The 27965-nt window shown below is 41.8% G+C and overlaps 1 protein-coding gene across 1 annotated transcript in view; it reads right to left on the bottom strand.

Annotated features, from left to right (window-relative positions):
• Window positions 1-27117, bottom strand: part of ANO2 (anoctamin 2) — a 213668-nt gene extending 186551 nt beyond the window's left edge. The window contains exons 1-3 of the mRNA XM_076328786.1: window positions 27099-27117; window positions 19253-19437; window positions 15368-15769 (exon numbers count right to left, since the gene is read on the bottom strand). Of these exons, the coding sequence (XP_076184901.1) occupies window positions 15368-15769; window positions 19253-19437; window positions 27099-27117 (606 nt within the window). The remainder of the gene's footprint in view (window positions 1-15367; window positions 15770-19252; window positions 19438-27098) is intronic.
• Between the last annotated feature and the right edge of the window lie 848 nt (window positions 27118-27965).

Below are 27965 nucleotides of genomic sequence, written 5' to 3'. Positions count from 1 at the left end.
AGCCATGTGACTACACACCCACCCCTCCACTCCCTTGAGCCAGTAGTCACATTTATATAACTGGATACTGAGTTTCGTTAGCCAGATCAGTTCCCTGAAAACTAAATCCTAGTTTTAAAGACCGATTAATTTTCGACTGGATCCACACCTTGGGTGATCAACAGCTGGCAGCACTGCAAGACTGAGGAATGTGCAAGACTCATTGCTCAGGGCAGGAAAGAAGAGGACAGATTCACAGAATCCCTAACTCAGATAAGCCTGCCCTGTGCCTTCAGGATGCTTGCAAAAATGAAAATGATAGCAATAAGAAAAACTTTTGTTTGACTCAAATTTAATGTCCTTTTTTTTTTTTGCTTTTGTCTTTTGATTTTTTAAATATGTGGTTTTGAATAACATTTAGGCAAATCTCCTCCTGAAACAGCATGTTGAAACAGACCAGAAATGTCTGTAAAAAAGGATAAAGCAAACTGTGTGTTTTTCTGAAACTTTGGGGTTTTGTCCCTCAAATTAATCATTGAATTGGTATGAATCCCCAAATACCTTTGATCAATCATAAATGCATTTTCCATTAAAATCTCACTCCAGTACACTTTGCCTGCCTGTAGTTAACAGGCATACATCAATGTCTAATAATATATTTGCCAAACCCAGCTTTTTAGAGAAAAGTAATGTTAAATTTACAGAAGTAGTGCACCTTTTGCCATCAACTGAATGGGAGATTGGTAAGCAGCATTTAATAACTATAAAATTATAAATACTTTAGTTGGTATTAATTTTATGACTAACAACTGAATTTTTATAATTTATAAAAAGCAGTCTATAATAAATACAACTTCTACAGTTACAGGCAAGTGGCAGAATAAAGACACAAATTCATTGAGAGGAAGAAAAGCTGAAGAAGTACAAGAGGTGTGTGCAGGTAAAAAAAAATATCGTGTGAAGAACAGAAGCTGTGGGAAGCACTGCACAGAGGGCTTTCTGTTGTGAGAATTAACCGTAAAGATTAATACAGACATGCTGCTAAGAGACAACTTCCCATTTTTCATTCTCATTCCCCTTCACATGAACGTATTTATATGTTTGAAAACCTGTTTGCCAGTAAAAAGAGTTAGCATCACCTAATTCTCACCTCCACTTTCCTGTTGTTTTGAAGAATACATTTCAACAATAAAGGACATGAAAACTGGAAACCAGAACTATAAGGAGCTCAGACAGGGAAGACAGGGACAGGAGGTCCTGCCCCCACCAATACCTTCAGACCCATGATAGCTTTTGGCTAGTTATGTTTTATTCCTGTCTCTATCCTCATGTATTTAATGACATGGGAGTAGTATTTACTTTAAGTTCTACTCCTTCTAAAAGTCTGACATTTGACAGCAGTTTTGGCATTGACATGGAGAAAGACACAGGTATGAATCTTGCCAGATTTTCAGCCTAGCAGTCAGTTTTCATGTCCCCACAAGCCATTCACTTGGTAGGAGCGAGTGCCAGAAGACAAGTACTGCTACTTTAGGGAACCAAGAGGAGGGAAGCTGCAGGAGTGGTTCACATGCAGGAGGTAACAGCAACTCCTCAAGCCCCTGCCATTCCTCCATATGAGGTGATGGCAGCTGAGAGCCAGGAGGAGCTTTGTTCTTCAAAGGTACCTACCCATTTATATGAGCACATATGCTAATACGCACACTCCCCTCAGATATGGAGAGTACTAGGCAATATGAATTTACTCTGTCCTGTTTCTACTTGAAAGAGCACTTAGATTTGTACCAAGGAAATGGCCTTCTCACTCTTGCATTTCTTCCACCTTCCTATCTGTTTTCAAGGGTCCAGGTATCAGGAAGATGTCCACTGCCTCACTTCCTGGATTTGGCTTACAGCTTTTGACGTATAGTTCCTTGGCTGCGCTTCTTATTGTGATTTTAATTACACTGGAGTACTCCACAATTATATGCCAATTATTTTCTTTGGTAATTACCACTGACACATAGAAGTGAAGGAATAAATTTTAGAGCTACCTGTTAGTCTTTTGTGGTACTTAAAATTCTACAACATTAACAAAATTGGTTTTACATTATAATTACATTTACATCTTTTATGAAATAATGGAAGTTGAGAATTAATTACAAGGAGCACAGCACATCATTACTACAGAATAGCTATACTGATATTAGGAGGGTTACCAATCACTATATTATGAACTACACCTCCTTTTTAATACTAAGATGAGCTGTCTTTAATAACATAATGCAGCAGGTCTTCTAATATGTGGGTTTTGTCCTGCCAGGGAGTGAGTCTGATAATGCTAGTAGAGCGTTATGAAGATCTGGAAATTAACAACAATTTACAGCTGGATCTTGGAGCATTTAAAAACGTTCTTCGTGCTGATTTTTCTGTGAAGAGACTTGCCAGTTGGTGGCCAGATGTGACACAATGCCCCTAGACCAACAAATAATTTGCAGGAGAGTCACTTGTGAACTGTGGCTCACAGGTGAAAAACAAACTGGGATCCCTTGTGGTGCAAGCTGTGACTTATGCCGTTACCATGGTGCTCTCAAATGCCTCCTGCAACAGATCAGTTTAAAAGTAACGCAAGTCCTCTAATGAGCAAACTTTGGTGCCTAACTGAAGCCGAGCTTTGCCAGCTTTGGGTGAGCCGTTTCTTAAGGACGGTGTCACATTAAAACAGGAGAGAATAAGAGAGAAACAAAACTTTGCATAGAAGTCTTTGAGAGACAAGCAGTCGTGACGTATGAAGTCCTCGTGTAAGTAGCAGTCCCCAGACTTTCACAGACAAGCAGATGTCTTGGACATTATGAATTTATGCAGGCCTGTGACTGATCATAACTGATGGACAGCAGGGAAGGATGAAAGACAGACTTCACATAGACCAAAGAAAGATATGCAGTCATACTGTGGAGTGGCAGGATTGCTACGGGCATAGGATATGAAGATGAAATAACATCATGGACAGAAATGGAGAATCTTGGACAGGGCAGTGGCCTGTGGTGGATAGGAGAGTGGTCCTGCTGAAGAGTGGTGTGAAGGTACAGTGGTGAATACACAGAGGCCAGAGATAGGTGACCAGGTCAAGCACTGGTGAGGTGAAGCAGTTACTGTGCATTGACCTCTGAAAGCTGAGCGGTTCCACTGGAGGTAGAGAGTAAACATTATCCAGTGAACTCTCAGAGACCCGTGACAAGCAAGCAGGTTTGCCAGAGGTACAGAGCACCGCAGCATATTGACCTGTCCTGCAAAAGCCTGAAAGTACGCCTACTAACAAAGAATATCATATGAAATTTCCTAGGTCCCGCTATCCAGAGTGTGGACAATGAAAGGCTGCAGTAGCCTTCCAATGACCTTCCATAGGTACACGATCTTCAGGATGCTACTTTGTCTTGATTACCTAACAGGGTTCAGTGGCAGTTGAACGTGTGTAAATGTTTAAGAGACAATCTTTCTCTGGAAGAGAAAGATGTTGGTATTCTTCCAGTGTACTCAATGTTGACACTAGCCTTCAGAAAGTAATGGCCACCTCCACATTTTCAAGAGAATGCTTCTAAGTGGTGTCTTTGTGTTCCCCCTAGAAAGATTGCTGTTTCCAAAGATAAGAAGGAATATCAGTCTACATAGCTTCATTTTTTCCCCTAACTACCAGTAGCTCGTTCTCTCTCAAATACACTTTGTTCATTTGCTTTACCACTACACCACTTCTGAAATTCCAAGGTCATCCACCTAACTCCACCTGAAGAATTTCCTTGAAAGTATAGGTCTCAATCCTTCTAATGAATTCAATAATGCTCTAAAATGATTGCAGAGATCAAGGAATTGAAGAGAGAAGCCAGCAGTGACTGATGAATTAATTCCTAGATGATAGAGCTTGAGCATGGAGCTAAAGCAAACATACCCACCATTTCTATTAAAAGAAAAAAAGAAAAGATGTCCCACAAAAACAACAAACAAAAGTCCATACACCTGTTAAAAATATTTTGTCCAACTGTTTTGTTTCTGGTCATTAAATCCTTGTTACATTAATGCTAACCTGGAATAACTGTACAGAAATCACAATCTAGCTCTTACATAAATATTTCTTTGGCCAATCACCATGAGCGCATACCTGTATACATAAGGAAGACTTACTAGTGTGCACACAGTTATCAGCCATATGTATCAAGAAGAGAATTCACCCCGAAGGGTAAATTTTCCATGCTGTGCATAGGGATTTAGTCATCTAACGTTAATGGGAATTGTACAGCCTGATGCCACTCTGCTAAAATTTTTCTCCTAGTTGCTCTATTCAGGCAAAAGTAATTGCTGATCTGAAACAACAGAAACAAATATGTGACACAGTTTGGAATTATTTGCCTTGTCCTACAATTTAAAAGACCTTACAATGAATGGCAAAGCAACTTCTAGCTGAAAGCAATCTGATTACAACCTCCTGTATGGCTTATGTATCACACTTTCCTTTTTTTCAGGATGTAGGCATTGGCAGAACCATGGTTAATACACAGAATCAATCTCACTTTGACTAAGCTGTAGCTGAAGGTCTTTTCTCCTCCAGAAGTCCCAACCTGTGATATGTTAAATGCTTATCATGCTAAGCCCCTTTGAGGGACAGTCTGCTACAGTATGCAGCCTTGGAGCCCAGACCTCACTGGAGAGAAGGAAGTGACCTTGGTTCTTGCAGAACCGCATGGGCCCTACCTTCACCTACATAGACCTACCGGGTCATTGTGGAAGGGAGAGAGAAGCAGTTGCCGGAACGCATCATAACACTGTAACAATGCAGATACCATCATGGTGGCTATGAATTATGACAGTATATTGATTTTTTTCTATTTGTTCTTAAAAATAGAAAACATAAATGCAACTCCTACCAGATTAAAAAGGCAGCCTCTTGAAACTATTTTTAAAAACATGAAGTGCTGCAGTGTTCCCAAGTACTATATATCCAACAGTTCCCACTGCTAAGAGCAACTAGATGCTCAACATTTCTGAAATTAGGAACAACATTCAGAAGCTGCGATTTAGGTATCATCAAACATATTCATCCTTACATTAAATAAAATACATCAGGCCTTCAAAAACTTTGCATGGTTTCAGATTTCTCCTGTTTCCCCTTGAATGACATTATCACTCTGCAAATCCATTCATTAAAATCAGATCATGCAGACCAGCCCTCACTCCTTTTCACTGAAAAAGTTAAGAAGTGAGATAGAATTTGGTTCCATAGTGCTACCTCTGGTGATACAAATAGGTGGAGTTCTCAGGTAGCATGGAATTTGCACAGTAATTTTGTGCCATACTTGAAATAGACAGGAAAACTGGAGAAGAGTTTGACTGCAGAAGAGTTGTATTTCTGATGTTTCCAGTGGCCAAAACAGATCCTTTGACAGCTGGAAAATAACAGAGCATCCCCAAGCTACAGAAGCTATAGATGACCCTAGTCACCATCAGCACAGTCCAAATTTAAACAAAAACTGGACTCATTGTCAACTCCCACACAGACCCACCACATAGAGCAGTGAACCACGCTCTTCACTTCTCCCTCCACTTATATATATATCTCTATATATATCTATATATATATATATGTATCTCTTCAGATTCTTTTTGTCTTGCAGTAGAAGTGGGACAGTTAACTAATCTTTCCCTCTATGACAGCTTCCCACCACTAAATCTGTGCTCATCCACACAAACTACTACTGAGTTGATGGAGCTCAGCACCCACCTAGAACTTAGGTCTAGAAAGGATTTAAGAAACAGTTTGTGTTGAAGAGGACAGTCTGATTTCTAAGGGAAAATTACTTTTTTTTTTCCCTTTAAAAGACACTTTCACTATCCATACTTAACAGCTTGAACATGAATCCAGTTTTCATTCTAAAATGCCTCCCTTTCATATACAATATAACATTTTAAAATGTACACACCACAAAAAGGTCTAGTTGTGCATCTGGAAGGGAATAATTCCTTCCCTATAGTGGCTCTTCTCCTGGAGAAATATGCTTGTCTGTCTAGTCATAATGCCACGAGCAACAGACCTTTTAAGAACTTAAATTTGGGCAGAATGACACAGACAACCATTGGAATCATCAGTAAAGCAAGAAGACTTAAGAGTCCAAAACAAATAAAAAGAATCCCACAAGCCTGAGTCATTATTTACGTTACCTTTCCCTGGATCTGCCAAAGGATAGCAAATTCCACCTCCTCACTCCACACATACATGAACAGTTGGTTTTTTCCCCATAAGACAGTTTTATCCTTCTTCAAAGACTAATTTCCATAGTCAGATACCCCCCCAGCCTTTTCTCTGCTGGAATCCGTTCCTGAATCTGAGATGGCAGAAGCTGCTGAATGCCACTTTATGGCATTCCCTTGGCACAGGTGCCACTGTACCGGTGGTTGGTTGGTTGAGAGGCTTTTTCTTTCCTTTTCATGTTCTTGCAGGGCTTTTTCATTTTTCTTCTCTCTCTCTCTCTCTGACATTCCAGTTTTGATTTCTAACTCCTTCTCTATCCTCACCCCCAGCTAAGCCATTCAAGAGTATTCATTGTCACTTTCATAAAAATGGACTGGATTTTGCTCTGATTTGTGAGCTGAGAAAAAAGTAACACTGGACTGATGCTTATTATGACAATCTAGAAGCTCTGGACAGTCAGGGCTTTTCCATAGCCAGGTGCATCAGAGGCCAAAACAGAAGTAGCAGAGGTGGAAGATCTCTTTCTAAGAAACTGCTTACTGCTTCACTTGAAACTGTTCTTTTGCCCTGTGGTGAGAACGCATGTCACCTCTGGTTTGCTCTCCCTGGCTCTGGAGAAGAATGCCATCTCTGCTCACTGGAAGATGTGTCCCACTCTCTTCTTCCATAGAGAAAGAAGTGACTCAAGAACAAATCCTATTCCCTATTTTTTCAATCAACATAAGAAAAATGAATTTGTTTCTCATTGTTGTCTTTGTCTCTCAGTTTCTGTATGTCAGACACAGAGTTTTCAGACAGAAACTGCTTTTTAATCTGCTTTCATACAGGCCAAAAAGCACAAGGGAAGAACAGTGAGGCACCATCTTAGCTTGTGTCTTTTATAACATAAAACAGTATATAAATGAATGTTTATGTTTATAAAAGCAACATATCAAAACCAGGGAACACTTATCTACGGTGTTGCATCCACTCCCAGGTAGAATTCTCAGTGTCTCTCACTTATGGAAAGGAGTTTCAGACAGACCTCCCTGCTTTCCTTTGCATGAGCTGTGAAATCATGGCTAGGAAGCAATTCCTCCCCAAAATAACAAATCATACAGCAGCTACTCAATCAGCAGGAATGCAGAAGTGATCACTCCCTTGGTATGAGAGATACGTGTAGGGCTGTTTGCTGCTATAGACAAAGTAGGCAATTGCCTGGGGACAGGAAAGCAAAGAAAGTCCCATTTCCCCTACAACAGAATCTCTGAAATTCAGGATTTCTTATTCTGCCAAAGAATAGGTTGAGATGCATCAGGCAGCAGTTGGGGCAGTCCTCACCCAGCACCTGTAGAAGCTGCTTCCCCACCCCAATCAACAGCAGCATGTTTTCTGTCCTTTAAAAGGTCAGAAAAGCAACAAACCCCAGGACCAAAATCCCTAAACTATCTCATATTTTACTACTTTATTTTCATGAAACTACTATTCAAGCTGCATTGGCCTAAACAGCTTACAGAAATTATCACTACTTCAGCCTCCAAGTCTCCTCTGCAGGCACTCTAGCGGCTGCAGCGTCATCAGTGCAGTGCAGCATCCCTCAGGGCTTCCTGTATTGCTCTTCAAATTGTCTCCATGGATTTAATTTGCAGATTAAAATTTCTGCTGCAAACAAGACCACTTATAATTAAAAAATGTTTTCATGGATTTGCCTGTGAACAAGCCATGCAGCTGATTTTGTTACTTTTCATCCCCTATCCTACAAGTGTCCAGTTCTCTCCCTGCTATGCCCTAGCAGAGATGTGTAAGCCATTTCTGTGGGCTTCTCATCTATCCAGCAGTTTGCAGAAATGGAAGTAGCTCCTCCAGCAGGTGACAGAACTCAACACAGGACACAGTGAAATGGGGACACAAATTCGAGAGGCTATTTGCCATTTCTACCAGGCACGTCTGATAGAAACAGCATTGTGTAAAAATAGTATATATAAAAATAGGATGCTTCTTGCCCAGCTCCCATTGTAAATATCACCAGAATGCACACCCCAAATCTACCACCATCTGAAATTCAATATATTGATGCCTCCATTTTCCTACCTGCAGATTATTGATGAGATTTATCATCGCTGGCCCAAGAGCTCTATAAATGTTATTGATAACATACAGGCCCCTTTTGTACATCTCCTCAATTTTCTCTAAATCCCTTGGAAGCCATTTTGACTAAGGTACCTATTAGCTGAGCATTAAGTGTCTGGATGTTAATTAAAATACACAGAGTGAGTCTGTCTGCCCATTCATCTATTCAAGTCACAACACAATCATTAAAAAACAGGATTCATGGTACGGACTTTTCAGCTTTGACAGCACAGCCATTCTACCTAGCCACCTGTTATCATCGAACGTTATTTTAATACTGATTGAACCACACCTAACTCCCATGGGGCTACTCCAAAATCTTCTCTAAAATGGAGACATAATTTCTTCTTAAATAGTTAATCAACTTGCCAATATTTTCATCATGTCCCATTCACTATCACTGAAAACCTTGCCTTGCCTGTTCAACTTTAATTTTATAAGAGCTGTGTATTACATTTCAGCCCCATATAAGTAACATACAGGAGCAGAACATGTTTTAGCTAATTAATGCTTCTGTAATTAGAGTCGTTGAAAGATAAACATCAAATATTTATATAATGGGTACACTAAGAGGCCCCCAAAGAAGTATTGCCTTGTTCCGAGTGCTGTACTAAGAGAGTGAAATACAAAGTCCAAAGACCTAGAGCACAAAAGACCCCAACCTGCTTCCAATACTATATTACTCTGCATGCATTCTCATTGGCTTCAGGAGGTGTTCATTAACATGGATAAAGGTCTTGGACTCATATTAAATTTCCCTATCCTTTTAAAATTAATGTTAGCTATTATTAAGCTTTCCTCTGCACTTTAGATGAATGAACATTTAGAGACAACTATAACATTCACACTGAGTACCTGCAAGATGTCTCACATGTACTAAGGGCATGAGATGCTTTTCTTGGAATTATCTGCAAATCACATTGACAGATTTTGGAAAAAGACATCGTTTTTTCAGGCTTTTAATTATTACTAAATTAAGCAATATCCATAACCTTTTAACTAAAAGTTGAAATTTTTTATGCCAAAAAAATTTTTGTCAAGGAAAAAAAGGTCTATCCAAATAAATTAAACTCTTGGCCACTGGAATTCCACTTTTTCACACTGAAAATTATTAACATTAAAATAAGCCACATATGACATAAATGTGATGTTAGGGAACATAGCAGACCCAAGAAAACAACTCATATAGCAAGAACATTGATGGCACTGCTCAACAGAAATGTCCTCAGCTGGAGGTAGGGATAGGAGGAGACAGAGAATAAAAAAGCCCCTCTGCATTGAATAATTTACAATGATGTTATTTTGGCTACTCTTGTCCTTTACAGCTGACAGAAGATAAAAAAAGCCTTCTCCCACTGGCAAATGGGGAGCACCTTAGTGTGACAAACCAGTGCAATTTAATCCCATAGATAAAATCTAGCTGCAGCAGTGTACGCTTTTCTTTGGTTCAGGTTCGGGGGGAGGATTGGTTGCTTGGTTTTGGGGTGGAGGTTGTTTGGGTTTGGGGGGGGGGGACGTTGGCTTGTTCATTTTGTTTTTTAGGGTGGTTTGGTTTGGTTTGGTTTTTTACACAAAAATTCAAAAACATGCCTTGGACTATCAAGCAGAAAAATCCAGTCACAACGACCACCATCAGTAGTATTGTTATGAACAGTACTGCGTAAACTGATACATTGAGGACCTTAAGGACTTCCTTGCCTCAAAGTGTAACGTAGCCAATGGAGTTTAATGAGACATCCTTGAAACTACGCTAGCTCTAAAATTCAAGTTAGATGAACTTCTTGGAAGGTAATTTATACTTGGTTTTAAAGTTGTCATCATCTTCCCGTTAAAAGATATTTTCATCTCCTAAATGCTATTTAGCAAAGCACATTTCATTTCCAATGTGCTTGAAAATGATCCTACTTTGTCAGAATGCCAAGGTGCATCTCCAGTGTCTTCTTATTCTATTCCTATTATGCTTTGCCATATATAATACTGATTGAATACAGTACATGTTGCATTTGCAGTCGTTAAAGCAGCAGTACAACTCAAATTTAAGTGAACTACTGATGTTCCACATTAGGTGAAACATAACAATCAGTTTCCCCAGGAAAAAAAAAAAAGAAAAAAAATTCAACCCCAAGAACTGCCTGCAATGTCAATGGTATTTATTGCCCTTCCTGGGAATCCAGGTGGAATATTTGAGGATACTCTTAAGGTGGCCCTATCTCAGGCAATTGTTTGTGTACCTAATCTAACGCAAAATTTGACTTGTGCCACTAGTGTTAAATAGGGTTTATTTGGAGATAACTGTCATGGCTTTACAAGGGTAAATGTGACCTGCTGCCATTCCTTCACAGTTTACAAAGACATGCCAAAGAATCTGGGTTCTGGCATGGACATCTTGGAAAAAAAGTTTTACTGTACTTTTAACTGTGTTACTTTGAAGCAGAGGAAGCAAATCCTGCAAATGCTTAACACTATGCAGATTAGCGTGTTTACAGGATCCATATTAGTGGGTTCTACATTAGTCACTATGTAATATTGTAAAATACAAGGTAGTTAATTCTACATAGACATGCAAGAGTCAACACCAGGTTTATTTTATCTAACTTTGTAGACTGGTCAAACAGAGCAGTCACAGATGCAAACATTATTTTTACTCATAGCAAACTATGCAAAACAGTAGTTCTGTGTTGCTATGCTGCTGTCATCGGAAGTGAATAGGGAGTTTCCTCTTCTGTCTTATTCTTTCCACCAAGTATCACTTCCACATAACCCTAAATTATGCTAACTCAGTTGTTTTCATGGGCACAGGCTACACTGGACCATCCAAATGTTTTGATTTGAAGAGAAGATAACCAGCCAAAGAGCTCCTTAAACCTGATCTGCCACTTGTGGTCTCTGAAACACAGAACATCAAGATTGAAAGTTGATGGTGGCAGTATTTGTTATAATACATGCTATGGATCAGGTATGACTTTACCAGGGAGCATGGTAAGAAGGTTGTCAAATCTCATTATGACCACCCATCATTATGGGTACTGAATGTCACATTAGAGAGGAAAAGGTTGTAACATTCAACTTCATGCCCATTGCCTTTATTGTGCACTTTGTCTTCAACATGCAAAATAATATCTCAGTTTAAAAACAGGAAAACAAAAAAACCCAAGGTTATGTTAAGAGAGAACAAAGTTTCTCTGGAGGACAGCAATGACAAATGATAGAAAGTTATAAGAAAGTTGAAAACTAGTCAAAAATTCATTAATTGACAAATAATAACTGGGTGGATATGGAGACAGACCATAATCTTGCCTATTTTCCACATATTCAAAAAAGAGTAATACTCCCCTCTCCACATACAAATTATATATTTTCATTTATTTTCTTGTGTCTATTCTTCTACACAATGAGTTGGCAATACAAGTTAGAAAGGTGTTTGTCCCTAGTTACTCAGCATATAACAACCATATTAACATCATATGTTAACAAACATACTAACATCATGGAAAATCCCACTTCTTCAAAAAGATAGTTGTAGAAATAAAGATTTTTAAATAGTCATAATGCTATCCTGTGTTCCTACAGGTGAATTTCCTGACATCTAAATAGTTTTAGCCTACAAAAGCAGCTTCTAGAGGAACTCAAACATCCTGTGAGGTTAGCAGACTGAGTAGCCCAATGCAAAAGATGCTGTGCTTAGTTCATTTAGGTTAATCAAGCTTACAGTCTTTACAAAGTTGGGTTAACTGAGATCATAGACTAAGCAACTTTCCAACCATGAGAAGACAGATGCCCTTAGAAGTCATTAAACGCTGAACCAAATATATTACTCAGAGAATATATCCTTCATGACTTCCACAATATCAGTTAAAAAAGGACAATGTCTTGTTCCCTTTTTTGTTGTTTGTTTGGGGGATTTTTGTTCAAGCAATGAGGTTAACAAGAACCAGAACTACCAGAGAGCATGGTAAGAAGGTTGTCAAAGGTTAGGACCTGGTTCAGAACTACATAGGCCCTATCAAAGGTAATTTTTTTAGCTGTATAGCTACTATAGGCCACCTAGAAAGGACAGCGCAGAGATGTTCATTGAAGACCACAGACATAGCAGATACCCTTTTGCCCTCTTCCTTTCTATTGCTACTGCTTCAAGTAAAAACTGATGCTGTTTCAGGAAAGAGATTGTGTTCAGGATATCCTATTGTTCTTAAATGAATATTTTTCTTTGCAAGACCGTATGCAGGTGACATAAGCTAGAGAAACCAAGGCCTGCTCTAGCCCAAGGGTCCAAAAGTGGAATCCCTCGTACAGGAGCTGTAGCACAGAGGACTGTTTTGAGTTACCTTTGCAGCCAGCCCTCTGAGCAGGAGATCAGACTCATCTTAGGACCTGGTTCAGAACATATGGCAAGAGTGAGATATGTATTAGAGAATATGTCTCAACTTCCAATACTACTATATGAAGAAGATCCACTTGTTATACTAGCACTGAAACAAAAAAAAAACCAAACATGCATGTTCAGCATAAACCACTAGAAATGTACTAGTTGAAAGTCCACTGTGTTATACACCAACAATACAGCATTCTGTGATTAAGACTGTTCTGAGTTTAGTGAACCTGTAGACACATATTTTTCCTAGGAATAAAATCAGAAGTTGTTCTCATATCAGCTCAACACACAATTTTAATCAACATATAATGCCAGCTGTACCCTTCACATGTGCCTGATCAGCATGTTCTATGAAATTCACAGCAAGATAACAAAGACAGCAGCTTCAGCATGTTTTAACAGGAGTTAACTAACAGGAGAAAAAAAACAGCCAAGTGAGAAAAAGAAAAGGAAGTAAAAGCCACATGTCTTGGGCAGGGAAGAATAAAGATAATGCATAGTCCGTTCCAGTTTCTCAGGAGATTCTGGAGGGAAAAACACTTTCCCTTTTGATTAGACTGCTTGTGCGTTGGGGGGTGGGGGGGAGGAGTGACTATGTACATACACATATACAGATAGAGAAGTGATGGGATTGCATTTTTTGTAATTTTCAAAATCCATTAATTTTTCCCATAAAAGAACCAGTCACCAAATAATTTCCTCAGAACTTTCCAGTTCATATACAAAAAGCCTTTTCGTCTTCAGAAGTAAAACCCTGACAAAAAGTTTTTTCTTGATCAGCTCTCTATGACATCATTTATTACTTTCTATATTATTTAAGAGCACACATCATCACTTGGAAGGGGTCCGAACCAGAATTTGAATCCAGCTGGACTTCGGGTAAGTAATGAGTCAAATAATCAAATCCAAATCTCCTGCTAGACTTTTCAGGTTCTGATGAAATTCAGAACTGAAAGAAGCCTCCAAAAACAGCTGTTCTCATGGGGTTTATGCAATTTGGTTATAAACATCATAGCAGTAAGACAGTCATGTGTTAGCAGTATTAAACCTTAACCCCAATGCTTAGCATAAAAGAATCAGGATCTGAGATCACTTTTTTCTGTTCAGTGCAAGGATGGCTCAGCCAGGCTGTGCAGTGAAATACAACCCATAGCCACCTGCAACTCAGCAAACCGAGCAAGGAAAATGTTAAGGGTCAAAAAGGCCTTTCTGTTTCTTTCTATTCCTGCCAGTGATTTAACGTGCGTACACTATGCCAAGTCAGCTAGACTCAAATTTTCAGATGCAGTCTGTAATTTGGTCCACATTTTTGAAGTGTTGACTGGTTGCACTGAAAGCAATACAAGCTGTAAGTTCTCAGCACCTCTGAAAAGAAGCCCTAAGTTTCTTAAATTTGGTGTCAAAAACAATAGAATGCCTAAGACTAGAACCCAGCGGGGACTTCCCTTCAACGGATATAAATATCCGTGGCTTTCAAAGAGGTCCAAAGAGATAGCACAGTGCTCAGTGCATCAACATGGGATTTGGAAGACTCGTGCTCAATTGACCGACTGGCTGCAGTCAAGTAACCTAACCACAGCTCCCAGCTGATACAACCATAGCACTTTCCAACATAGAATCATAGAATCATTTAGGTTGGAAAAGACCTTTAAGATCATCGAGTCCAACCATAAACCTAATATCACGCACATGTGGTGAGAATAAATACATTAAAGCCTGGGAGGTTCTCCCATTGCAGCATAGGAGCTCTTCATTTTGTAGATGGAATGAAGAAAATGTCACAAAGCTTACGTATGGCTGGGAAGAAAGCTGAGAGTCACACTGAAAATCACCAAGTTATTCTGAGGAAATATGAAATGTCTTAACAGCACTTTGTATTCCAGCAAATTACTTGAGAGCCTTTCTCATTTTAACAATATTAAAATGTAAACACAATTTTTTGTAAGAAAAGTGTGTTCACTGCAAGCCTTAAGAACATTTAGATAAAGAAATAAGTTTTCTACAGAAGTAAGATTGAAATTGCTACTCAATAATGCATTAAACGACAATAACAACCACGTATTTCCCAGGCAGTAAGAACCAAGCAATACAGAAACACCCTCACCATCTTCTTCTTGGCTTCATGCCGTATTTTAGGCATGCATGAAAATAGCTTGTACAACATATTTCTGCAGATTCCCTAATTGGGTGTTGCCATGGTGGCAGCATTTGACCCAGGGATGTTCAGTACTGAACTACTGTTCAGCAGTAACAAGCTGTCTTCAGGATTAGCTCCTCAAGCTGGCCATAAGACGCACCTCCAGGACATCCTACACTTGCTGCGGCTGCAGAAGCGACAGTGGGGGAGTCAGCAGGGCTGTGTTAGAAGGAAAGCAGCATATATTCTTATTTTTAAGAGTCAGCACAGGTGTGATTTGCCTCTCAGTTAATATTAATGCAGGGCACGAATGAAGGCAGGCCAGGCTGGGCCCTAACGCATGGCCACAGCCGGGCCCCTGGCCTCCATGCCTCACCTCGCCAGCAGGGAGAGCGAGCAGCCATGCTCTGGGCACCTAGTCACTGCCAGGCTGTCCCGCCAGCACAGCCCGGCCATGGTTAAGTCCTGCATGTAGCCACCTCTGCCACCAAAGTGGCCATTACCCATCAGGGCACCCAGCGTTGCGCATGAGGAGCAACTCTCCCCCTCTTACCTCAGGGTCTTTCTCTATCTCCAGCCCCACTTCCACCAGGTTGCGTTCGTACTCCTCCCGCTGCAGCCGCTTCTCCTCCTCCAGGGTGTCCAGCGGGCCGAGCTCAATCACCTCCACCCCCGGTGGCCTTGGCCGCTCCTGGGGGGCATACTGGCCACCATCCTGCCGCTGCAGCTCTGCACAGCCCTTCCCGGTCCCTCCGTTCGAAACCAGGGCCAAGGAGGCAGATCCGTGCGTTGGCTCCGGTGAGCCCGCACCAGCCGGGTGCCGAGCAAGGCGTTTTCGGTAGTGGTAGGCTAACACGTAGTCGACCTTTCTCTTGCTGTCCCTGAAATGCATGCCGCTCGGGGACGCCTTGTCCACAGCCCCTCCTTGTGTCCCGCCCAGGTAGTTGTTTATAATCTGGGAGAGAAACACACGAGTCTCACAGACAAGAAAGCCAAAAAGCCCAAGAAGAAGCCAGGCTTAGGGTCTATCTCCACACAAGCACGTAAAGCTGCACAGAGTCAAAACTGGAGGTCAGCCGGGGGTAGGTATGACCTACAAACGTTCACTCTGCAGACCAGATTAAGTCACGCTGACCTCCTCCTCCGACAAACAAATGAGATTGGCTAAAGATAGCGGTCTTATCCCAATGCATGGGATACCTACCTGACAGGCAGGTACTGAGACACACACCAACACTGTCTCTCTGTCCTGTACATACACAGACCATACAGGAGAAGACACCCACAGTTTGAAATGGGATTGAGGAGTGGGAATAAGGATCGCATTATAGATTGGGATATAAGAAAGGATGTGCTGTGGAGGAAAGCTGGGCAGGGGAGGGAAGCAAAAAACTACATGTGGGAAGAAAGGGAAGAAACAGATCCAGAACAGGAGAAGGATCCTTACTGTAGTACAAGGGCAAGAAGGGTAGGGCTGGACAGACATGCTTTGGAAAATACCAGGGATTAGAGAGGATATGTCCCATGGATGGCTAACAATGTATCATGGTTTAACCTCAGCCAGCAACTGAGCACCACACAGCCATTCACTCACTCTCCCACCACCCCGGTTGGACAGAGGAGAGAATCAGAAGAGTAAAAGTGAGAAAACTTGTGGGTTGAGATAACCATTTAATAATTGAAATAAAATAAAATAGTAATAACAGTAATAATAGAAGAATATACAAAGCAAGTGATGCACAATGCAATTGCTCACCACTCACCAACCGATGCCCAGCCAGTCCCCGAGCAGTGGCTCCCCCGGCCAGCTTTCCCCCAGTATATATACTAAGCATGATTTCACATGGTATGGAATATCCCTTTGGCCAGTTTGGGTCAGCTGTCCTGGCTGTGCCCCCTCCCAGCTTCTTGTGCATCTCCAGCCGTCTCAGTCGGTAGAGCATGGGAAGCTGAAAAGTCCTTGACTAGTGTAAGCACTGCTCAGCAACAACTAAAACATTTGTGTGTTACCAACATTATTCTCATCCTAAATCCAAAACACAGCACTGTACCAGCTACTAGGAAGAAAATTAACTCTATCCCAGCTGAAACCAGGACAGAATGCTAGTTGACCTGTATTTTAACGTATTATGAAAAGACTATGTGACTGACCAGTAACACTGCAAAAGGAAATCAATGACTAAAATAATTCAAATTGCCTATGTTGCACTCAGCCACCCCCTCAGACCATCCCTGCCTTCTCATCTCCACCCTCCAAACCCTTCTGGGGTGAAGCTGCTCCTGTACTAACCCCTGCCGTCGCGCCCAGCCTGGACAGCAATTCTGCAGCACCCATGTTGAACTCTGATACCAAATGTAAGGCATTCACTTTCACTTCTCATTCACTAAGATAGCCCCTATGTTTTCCAAAACTGTTACCAACCACCATTTCCAGCTCAATGCTGTAGTTTAAAACCCTTCACGGAGCTCTCTACAATGTCATTCATTACAGTGACATCAGCCCTCCAATGACTGGGGAACAACATACAAGCAAACAAGTAGGGCCAACATGATCCAAAGCAATCAGTCCATAACCTAATTCCAGACATTTATGTTCCCATAGGTGGCTAGACAAGCAAAATCTTGACAGGTACCAGTTAGAGATGTCTTTCTTTCCCTGCCCCCCCTTCCATTACATGCACTGGTAGTCCTGAATGCAAAGTTAACCAAGCATGCTGTATGGCAATTTTCTCATTTGTTAACACAACATGAATATTTGAAGGTATTGTATAAATGTGCATATTATTATATACCCCAACATCTCCCAGATTCTTGTTTTTCATTGCTTTGCTTCACTTAGTTTCCCACAAAGTAGCTTTCAGTCACCATATCACTAAATAAATCTTGGTTTATATGCATACTACACCCTTCATTCTTTCACGAAATTATCACCAAATAATCTGTTCTGCACATTTCACTTATCACACACTTTATGTGTAAATTGTATATACAGTCCCTTTAGGCATATCTAAACTTACACTCAGCACTACATTCTGGCAGAATATAAAACTGCTTGGAAGATAGCATTTTATTGCAATTCCCCATTTCCTAGTTAGATACATTTTCATGTAGTACTCACAGGCAGTCCATGCAAACCTCCTGGATCCATCTCTGCCACAGTGAAGAAAAACCTGTTGCAGATTTCTAGTCTCCCTTCCAGAGAGTTTCACACTATACAGCGCAGAAGTAATGATGTCACCACTGCCAGGCCACTAGCACAATGCAATGGACTAGCTGACTCTAGAGAAGATGAGCTCTAAGCATCCTCTCCTCCCTTACTGGCGAGTGTGGGCAGAAATCAGAAGCACAAACAAAATGTGGGAGAGGGAACAAGGAGGCTGGAGAACATGAAAAATCACTAAGAGGTTTTCCTGTTTATTACCTGTGTGTAGCCAGCTGCCACATCCCAGCCACCTGAGAGAGCACCATAGCAACATTTGATGTTGCTGGAGTTACACAGAATAAAAGGATGAGGAGATAAAACAATGCCTCTCTCTCCCTTCCTCTCTGTTGACTCTTTTCCTCACTCTTGGCAGCAAAGTGGCATCCCCATTATTATGGGTGTCTATTGCACAGAAAACAAATCAAAATTCCCACAGATTTCAGTAAGGACATTTTCTGGCCCTAAATTTGCACAGCTTTCCTCACCATGTGACATTTTGGCACAAGAAGACCTTATCAGGGAGGAACACAAATAAGTTGCAATTTGCAAAACATCCCTGAAGGAACTATCAAGATCTTTCTCTCCTGCCCTCTCACAACCATCGTAAAAGTCAGAATCAGTGATTTAAATTACCATCTTCAGTCCCACATTCATTGTTTCTTGACATTTCCAAGACAAGTAGCCAGTGCACCAAGCAATAAGAAAACAGGAAGGTAGGATCGCCATTTCGTGACAATTTTATTGTAGTCCTCTAATAGCCAACATATCACTACAAACATATCCCAAGGGGTCTCTCCTCTAACAACAGCTCTGCTCTGAAGACTGCAGCCACACTACACTTCCACCTCCCAATCCACACTAACACCTGGGCATGTGCTGGCCCAGGGTTTGCACAGGGATAGCCAATTTAGTCATCAACTTGCAGATCTTTTCCTACACTAGGAGTAACAGCAACCCCCCTATTCCTGCTCTGAAGGATTTTGGCTAAAGTAAATAATTAAGGAAAGCTTGGTGAGACTACTAGAGTAGCAATTAGTTCTTGGTGTACACTAAGAGAGCCTACTGAACTACTTAAGGCTGTAGCATCAGTTTACTTGCATAGTCACTTTTCCCAGTACAGCGTGGATTTGCCTAACACACAGGAGGAGTGTACCATGCTCTGCTCACCCTGCTTCAAGCCTCTTCCTCATCTCAAAGGCATTAGAGGTAAGTCAATGAACATTAAATCCTACTTACAGAACTGCTGAAGGACTCCGTATATATTGGTGCTTCAAAAGCTCCATTGACCCCCCTGCTGTGCAAGGAAGTCAGGTTTTGAGGAACTGTGAGGTATTTGTTGTTGTATGCTGAAAAAGAGTCACTTGCTGATTTTTCTGTCTTCTGTCTGTTCAGAGTTGGGTGTGAGGAGGCTAGAGGAAAGTCTGAGAATGAGAGAGAGAGTTATTGTTATATAAAGCAGGTTTTGTGCAGTTAGTTTCCTAAAGTAATTGGAAATACTGTAGTTACTAGACACTATTCAACTTCAGGTGCTGCACTTCAGTAAATGGAGAGGGGTGCATACAACTGCAGAGGAACAGCAGGTACTTTCCTGTGTGAACTGCTGGGGGAGGGGGAACAACAATACAACACTGCACTTAGCCCGGCACTACCCTGGTTGGTCAATAGCATTTGTACTCCTGCACTTCAGTCGTGAGGTTAGGAGCTGGAAAGTCTGTGCTTTGCAGCTAGCTAAGCAACGGCCCCCAGGACGTGAGCACGTTGTGTGTCTTAAGTGACTGCGCCGTGGTTCTCTGGGTGCAGCATTCATGCCAGATGGAAGCAAAATCACCACAGACAAACTGAGTCACGTTTGCTTATGGCTTACAACTAGGCCTGAAATGGACTTTGTTTCAGTTCTAGTGTCATGTGACCAAATCTAGTGGGATCAGGTACAGATAGAAACTTCTGGCTAACACTCATTGTCCACTAAGAGCTCTTAACTCTTGCACATGTAATGGTGTGAAATTCTCATAAAGTACATCTAAGTTTATGCCTACATGTTTTGGCTTGAGGGACTAAGGTCTTGAACCGTTTAGTTATATCGCCATCTCTCGTATTGACAAATTACATGGGCACAATGCAGCATAATGGAGGGGATGAGGAGTTACATGCCATCCCCTGTTCACCACCAACACCACTGGTTAGCTATATACCTGCCATAGTGCAGTGTACAGCAACAACAGAATATGAGAAGAATGCTTGGTCACAGGTAGGAAATGCAGAAAGTCAATCCCATACAGGCAGTAGCACAGTGAAAAAAATTATGATAAAAAGTAATGGGTACAGAAACTCTTTTGACATACAAATGTTTCGTGCTCTTCCCCCCTCTAGTGGTGCCATAACTGAAATGGGGTTGATTGATCTTTACCTATAGTTTCTTTAGAAGCTTATTGGGGTGAAAAACTATGGCTTGGTCCTTCAAGCATTAGTGTTTTCTACCAGAGAGAAGACATAGGCGTAGCAGACCCACCTGCCCACATAGTTAGCCCCGCTACCACTGAAGAGACAAAGCACCATGCCTCTCCAGCCAGGACTTTTGTCTTCCCCAGGAAGAAGAAATAACTGGAACATTCATCAGCTCCCATATATCCAGGGAGACAGTACATCCATAGTATCTCTTCTTGCCTTCTTACTTGGCAATCCTAGTAATGCTGCAGTTCTTTTCCCCTACCTTCACCTTCTAAGGAAACAAGAAGCTTCAACAGCATACTGTAGTTACTTTCCAGTCTGGGAGACACCACCCTATGAGATTTGCTGCACTGTGTTATGAGAAAGCAATTTCATCCTTCTCTGCCATAAGAAAGCACTGGAAAACTTGAGCAGTTTCCTCCACACTTTCCTCATGGCGATGGAGGCAGGGGAAGAGAGAAGGCAAGAACGGCTGTGTCTCTTCTTAATGTTCATATGACTGAAGAGTGTTTTTCCCACATTGCTGAAACAGCCAACTTGTGGCAGAAATACCTTGCATTGCGTCTCAAAAGACAGAGCACTGAAGGAGGTGGCTGTATGCAGGAAACCTATAGAGTTGTGCAGTGATCATCTTGAAATAATTTAAGGAAAATCCAAAATGATCCATTCTTATAGACCATGATAGCAAAACTTTGTCTCTCTCTCTCTTTTTTTTTTTTTTTTTTTGGGGGGGGGTGTGTGTATTGCTAAAATCTGGAAGTCATATTTCCCCCTTATTTAATTCTGCGCCCCCCCCCCGAGTCTAAGGCAGACATTGTGTCCTACTGCTAATCTTCTATGCCCTCTACACAGGGCATCTACTGAATGTACTGTACTACTGTACAGTAGCTGAATCTACTTACCCACAATTGTGCTAAGAGAGGAGCCAGTAAAATGCTAAAGAAGGAGATGCACAGACCTTACCCCTAAATGTTATGATTATTCTTATGTTTCCTATCAATAATAAATTAGGGTCCTGCAGCACTTGAACAGTACCGTAGATTGAATCACCAGTCTTCCTTTTCTGATTTCTCAAGGAGGCTTGCACTTGGTTTACTTTAATGAAGCACATAATGATGCCACAAGGGAATCTCCAAGAAAAATAATTAATAAGTGAAGGTTTCATTCCCAAAGGCTACACACAGTGTTTCTCCAGTATTTTCAGACAGAGCCTGGGATATCTCACAAGACCTTTGCACAGTCAGTTAAAGACAGTTTTTTTTCTTCCCAGTCCTTTTAACTGGGCCTAGGAAAAAAAATCTGCAGTTCATTTGTAATAAAATTATTTCATTTCCATTATGCTTCCCAACCTTCAGAAACTGTGTCATGAACCTGAGATTAACACTGGTAAGCAGGTGAGGCAGTCAGGGACTTCCAGTCAGAATAAGTTTTTAGATGGAAACGCAATTTCCATGTCTGGATTTGGAAGACTCCTGTTCTCCCAAAAGCTTTTCATCTTCCCAAATCAAACCGACAACCAAAATGTTTTGTTCTGAATGAGTTCCACATTTGACAGTGCTTGCCTGTGGTACTGCAGCGCCTTAGGGGCTTCTGCTTCAGATGCTGCCTGACCTCATTCTACCCTGTAAGCCTTTACGACATCTGGCCTTACATGTTCTCATTCTGTAAATATTCTAGAGGAATTAGTATCAATAGAAACAAGCTGTGTGTGTGTGTATGTATGTGCATATATATATATATATATATATATATATAAAAATTTTTATACATGCACAGCTTTGGTACGTGTGTGTGTGTGTATATATCCCCAGAGAACAGCAGTAGAGTGAATCTTGAATTCAACCTGGAAAGCAAATGTTCAAGAATTACACCCATTCAAGAAAAATAGCCTAGGAGCCAACGCTCCAGTCAAACTTCTTTAAGATGTAAGTGGCTTCCAAGGACAAGGTACCTCCAGGACAGAGATCAGTGACCAGCTCTAGTTCCAGCGCCAATTCACAGCCAGTAATCATCTACTTGCTCTCTCAACTCTCTGCACTCCTTTGCTTCGGCTTTTAGTAAACTCAAGGGTTGGCTACGTGTGCATCAATTGACCTCACCATTTGAGTTTCCAATTCCTTGTCTAAAGTGCAATGATGAAGAAGCTGCACATACTGCCAAAAGTGGAAGGACTGAGAGGGTGTATTAAAGGACCATACTGCTTATGAAATATGCATTAAGGGAGTCTACCTAATTAGGAGCTCTGTATTAAATCCTGACTAACAGCCAATTACCTGATCTGAGTGGTCCAGATGGTCAGATTATCATAGGCACAACCACTTGCAGAATACATTGTAAATGGTTTGGCCACCCAGGGCACAGACACCGGCCTGCTTTCATTTATCTTCCTCTCTTTCCAGTTAAGTATCAGAAATGGGCTGCATTTCTGGAAGACACCACAGTCAGAAGTATACCTGTACTCGCACAGACTCCTCTGCAAGGCTGTTCAAAACATCTGCGATTTAGGAGCATCGTTTGGCAAACTTGTTATTCCTTCCACCCTCCAAGTAGGTTTGAAAAAGAACTACTTGAATTTACTGTTTCTATGTAGCTCAACTTAAACATATCTCCTTTAAAGGAGAGAGATAGATAGATAGATAGATATAAAAAGATGTACCATGGTTATACATGTGTTCTTTAGGTCCCCACTAAGCTAATGACTTCTCAGTTCCAAACATGCACATCTAGAGTTGCTGATTTCAGTACAGCCAGTCACGCCTGTATAAGTATGCAAGTATTTTAATCACACTGCAGTTTTCTTTTTTAAGCTGCCACCCCTTGTCTCTTCAAAATACCGCTTATTATTTAGTATTTCAATTAACAGAGTTTCAGACACAAGGGAATGCATGTTAATTAAATAAGCCTTGGTCAAGCTTAAAGGAAACAGGACACCAGAGGAAATGTCTAGGAATAAATTTTTACATGGGGAACCCATTCTTTATTCAGTATTACTTGAAGGAAAACGTCCAGTAGGTTTCACTAAAGATAATTTAGAATAGTGCAGTGTTCTCAAACTCCTTATGTGAATAAAAGAAGAATAGAGTTCAACCATTAAACTTCCAATATCTGGTATTTCTTTCTTCAGGATGGTTTAAGAACTATTTAGATGTTTAGTCCCCTACTACTTAGCTTCTACTAAAATCAGTCCCATAACTAAACTCAGCATTAGACAGTTCTCTCTATAAATCTTCTCTGATCATATTTGGGAGGCTGGGAAGGAAAGGGGAAACGGTGTTATGTGCAGCCAAATGTAAAGGGACACAACTGAGATACTGATTACTACCCAAGAGATTCTCTGCTGAGTGTCCCGGAGGCTCAGGATGTGGCATTTCAAACTGAATGTTGGAACGGGGTCCAGACAGGCAGATGCACCCATGCTGTCAAAGGTATTAGCCAGGACTTCTTGATAGGTGGTTTTGCCCTTCCCATCTGCAGTCTGAGAGGTATGAGCACTCAAACCACAGGCTGCAAATTTGGATCTCGTGTCTCTTGGTGGAAACTCAGCTGTGGGGGAACAGGTAGGAAGTGGCAAACCTTGAAAAATGATGTTTTCTGCTTCTAGCTCCACTTCTTCTCCCCTTGGTTGCATGCCCAGTTTCATTCCCCAGGAGGTCTGCTGGCCCAGGGCATATGGCTGGGACAACATGATGAAGATGGGAATTCCACACAGGGAATTGTGTGGGGCTGTGCTGCCTACCTTAAGCCTTAGCAGGACTGTTCCATCTCTGATCTTGTCTTAATCCTTGTTACTTCCTCCAAGCCACACCTGTACTTCCATTTCCCAGAAGCTCCCTCTAAGTTCCCCCTCTCCATGGCAGGCTTCATACCCTCTAATCTGAAATTTGCTTTAATTTGTACTGTGCTGCATTAGAGAACATTAGAGACAATCCAAAAAGCCTTGTCTGTCTTTAATTCCTATGATTCTTAAAAGGCACTAATGGTAGTCTTGGAGACACAGTGGAGGAAATCACACTGCTGTAGCTGTGTTGTGTTTGGTGGAGCTGTGTACAAGAAGTAATTCTCGCACAACGTGAGCTTCTTCCCATATTGCCATGCACTTCAAGACTATAATGATTCAGGAAGCTGTTAATATGCAGTCAACAGAGTGACTTGTCCGTAACCCTCTGGCCCTTTGTGTGAATGCATATTCACTGATTCTTTAAAGTAAGAGTTACTGGCACAAAGGATAATAACAATCCTCATACAGTCATTTTAGGGAGAAGGAAGCCTGTGGCCGTCTGCTCCCTGGGAGAAGGTTTAGTCCCCTACTAAGCCTGAAGCAGAGCATGATAGAGCTGAGCGGTGAGTGACCCTGCTGACAGGGAGCCCAGATGTAGAACAGCAAGTCCAGGTCAGGATCAGGGCTGGAGACAGTTATCAGGATTGGACACAGCTCAGTGATCCCCCAGCAATACAGCAGTGCCAAGGTAGGTTTGAGGTCAAGCTGGGAAGCAGAGCTGCTGCGTCTGGGTCAGGGCCAAACTGGCGATGGTCTGAGACCGGGCACAGATGTAGCAGCTGCTCAGCTGCAATGTAGTGCAGGGCAGGGGCGAGCCATAAAGCCTCAGCTTAAAAGCAGTTCCCAAGGGAAAGGAGGGCAGTTCACTTCCAGCTTTCTTCACAACAGCTCTGGTCAGCGAAGGAGCTGGCCTTGGACTCAGCCAGCTAAACTCTTTAACATGACCAACTAAACACCTAGACAGGGCGATGGGCTCTGGGCCCTGACAGCCTGTCCCTGAACTGCTGCCAGAAACAGCATTGCAGCACCTCAGACAGACAGGGGCAGGCAAGGGCGAGCATGGCTCCTTGCTGGCTTTGACTGGCCTGAATAGAATCATTAAGGTTGGAAGAGACCTCTAAGATCATCGAGTCCAACCGTCAACCCAACACCACCATGCCCACTAAACCATGTCCCTAAGCGCCTCATCGACACGTCTTTTAAATACCTCCAGGGATGGGGACTCAACCACTTCCCTGGGCAGCCTGTTCTAATGTTTAACCACTCTTTCAGTAAAGAATTTTTTCCTCACATCCAATCTAAACTTCCCCTGGTGCAACTTGAGGCCATTTCCTCTTGTCCTATCGCTTGTTATTTGGGAGAAGAGACCGACACCCACCTCGCTACAACCTCCTTTCAGGTAGTTGTAGAGAGCGATGAGGTCTCCCCTCAGCCTCCTTTTCTCCAGGCTAAACAACCCCAGTTCCCTCAGCCGCTCCTCATAAGACTTGTTCTCCAGACCCTTCACCAGCCTCATTGCCCTTCTCTGGACACGCTCTAACACCTCAATGTCCTTCTTGTAGCGAGGGGCCCAAAACCGAACACAGTATTCGAGGTGCAGCCTCACCAGTGCCGAGTACAGGGGCACTGGTGAATAGCTCTGGTCACAGACACAAGTGTAAAAACCTGTGGTTGTGCTCTGCTGGTAGACCCTTGTACACAGGAGCCCTCGCCTCCGGCATTAGGAGCAGGAAGAATGTACCTGAGTTATCGGAGATACTCACTCACCTCTGGCACATGCCATCAGCCAGAGAGTCTCTTAAAGGGTGGAAGACTATGAACCAGAATGGTCAAGAATGAAGGAAACAGAGTAGACCTGTGGAGATAGATGTGGGAACTACACAGTATAAAACAAAAACCTGAGCTGCCTTATGAATGGCTGCATTAACTGAAGACTTAATGGAGCTGTATCTGTATAATACAACTGTGTGTATAACTCCACAGACTCCCCTCCTTTTTTTGGTTTTTTTTTTTTGTTTGTTTGTTTTTTTGTTTTTTAATCCTAGTCTAAACGTAAAGATTACAGAAAGTACCTGATTTTTCCAACCTAAAGTATATATCAGGACTAACTCCAACAGTGAAGGATCAGGGATAGAAAAAGGACACTGGAATAATTCAACAAAGATCAGCAGTAGCCATTAAATCTAATGGCTCTTTGCATACTGTGGTCTGCTATGCAAATAATTTTAGGAAGGGGGCTGGATGGGAGAGCACAGAAATAGCAGGATTCAGTGAGCTGCATGATAGTTTGGAGTTCACAGCAGAGCTACAGCCCTAGAAAAAATGAGATAATGTGGAAGCAACCGCAGAGCTCTTGACTGGAGCAGTAACAGTGGCACAGTATTAGCACTGAACGTTATTCTAAACTTGTACACTGGGAACTCGAACACAGAAGGTTTTATGCACTGAGCAGATTTGTTCCTTGCATATGGGAACTGAAAGCTCACTGCTGCACATTGTCTTCTGAAAAAGAATATTGCTCGCCCCCCCCCCAGTTGTATTGCAATAAGGCAAATGCAGATGGAAACAGCAGAAGTCCAGCACAAGGCATTTGCCTAGTGATTGTCTTTTCCACATGGATCACAACACTAACCCACAGCTGCACTCCTGAGGCTTCAGAAGAAATAACTTTGCATGTTTTATCTCTGAACTGTCTGTATGTAACCTGGGCCACAGATTTTTCTTTTTTTTTTTTTAAATGTCCTGAAAGAAGACACAGCAGTCCTTTCAAAGTATTCCTTTCTCTGTTCCCCACCCCCTTTCCACCTATTCAACTTCATAGGCAGCAATTAACAATGAAGCAGAGAATAAACTTACCGGGTGTGTGTGTTTCCATGTTGCCTGGAGGTTTGGCTGGAAGTTGCGTCAGTGAGAATAGGATGTGCCTACGCTGATCGTGTGCACAATCTGCTTCTGCACTGGCTTAAGTAGTGAACAGCACTAGCAGCTATTTCCATCCTGGCTTGATCCTGCTTTAAGCAAACCACAAACTGAAGCTAATTAGCGAGACCTTCTGTTTTGGTGATTACCAACATGGAGGAAAGAGAGGGAAAAAGGCAAAACTCCCATGACCTGAGAGGCCATGACAATTCTCTGCTGGAACCTCAGCATCTTGTCTTCATGCTCCATAATGCCTCAACAAGCAACGTAACAACAGGCATATTTTGTCCTAACTTCCCAGAAGGCAGTGGAGAGGGAGTGGAGGAGAGGAAAAAAAAAAACCCTAATGCAAAACCAGGGCTCTACAACAGAGCCAGCTCTGTCCAAAAAAAGTGTTATTCAAGGATTAAGACTCTTTTGGAGGTGGTTTCTGTGGGGAAGAGTGTCTTTATATCTGCAAAGCCTCACAGTGCTTCCAGGTAGGAGGTAAGTGCAGAAACCTTTTTATAAGGCTCTATCTCAACTACTCAAGTTACCTTACTGCCTGGATGCTGCACTGTCATTCCTGCATGAAATATTCAGGGGATTATCTTGCAATCAACTGTCTAATCAGAACAGGTGATGGACCCTGCTTAGCCTTCAACCTTACAATTTAAGCATTGTATTGGGAAGAAAAGTTGTTGATGACTAATGCCATCTGAGAAAGAACTTTTATTTGCTGATGATAATTAGAGGGAAGTGTAATTAATTGGAGTCCAAATCTTTCTCTTCTTTTAGCCTATTTATGACACTATGACAGTTTCT

The sequence above is a fragment of the Aptenodytes patagonicus genome, chromosome 1, assembly GCF_965638725.1.
Source record: "Aptenodytes patagonicus chromosome 1, bAptPat1.pri.cur, whole genome shotgun sequence".
In the NCBI taxonomy this organism is placed as follows: Eukaryota; Metazoa; Chordata; class Aves; order Sphenisciformes; family Spheniscidae; genus Aptenodytes; species Aptenodytes patagonicus.
Note: the sequence above shows the minus strand (reverse complement) of the source record. Positions and strands in the feature narration are given on the sequence as shown.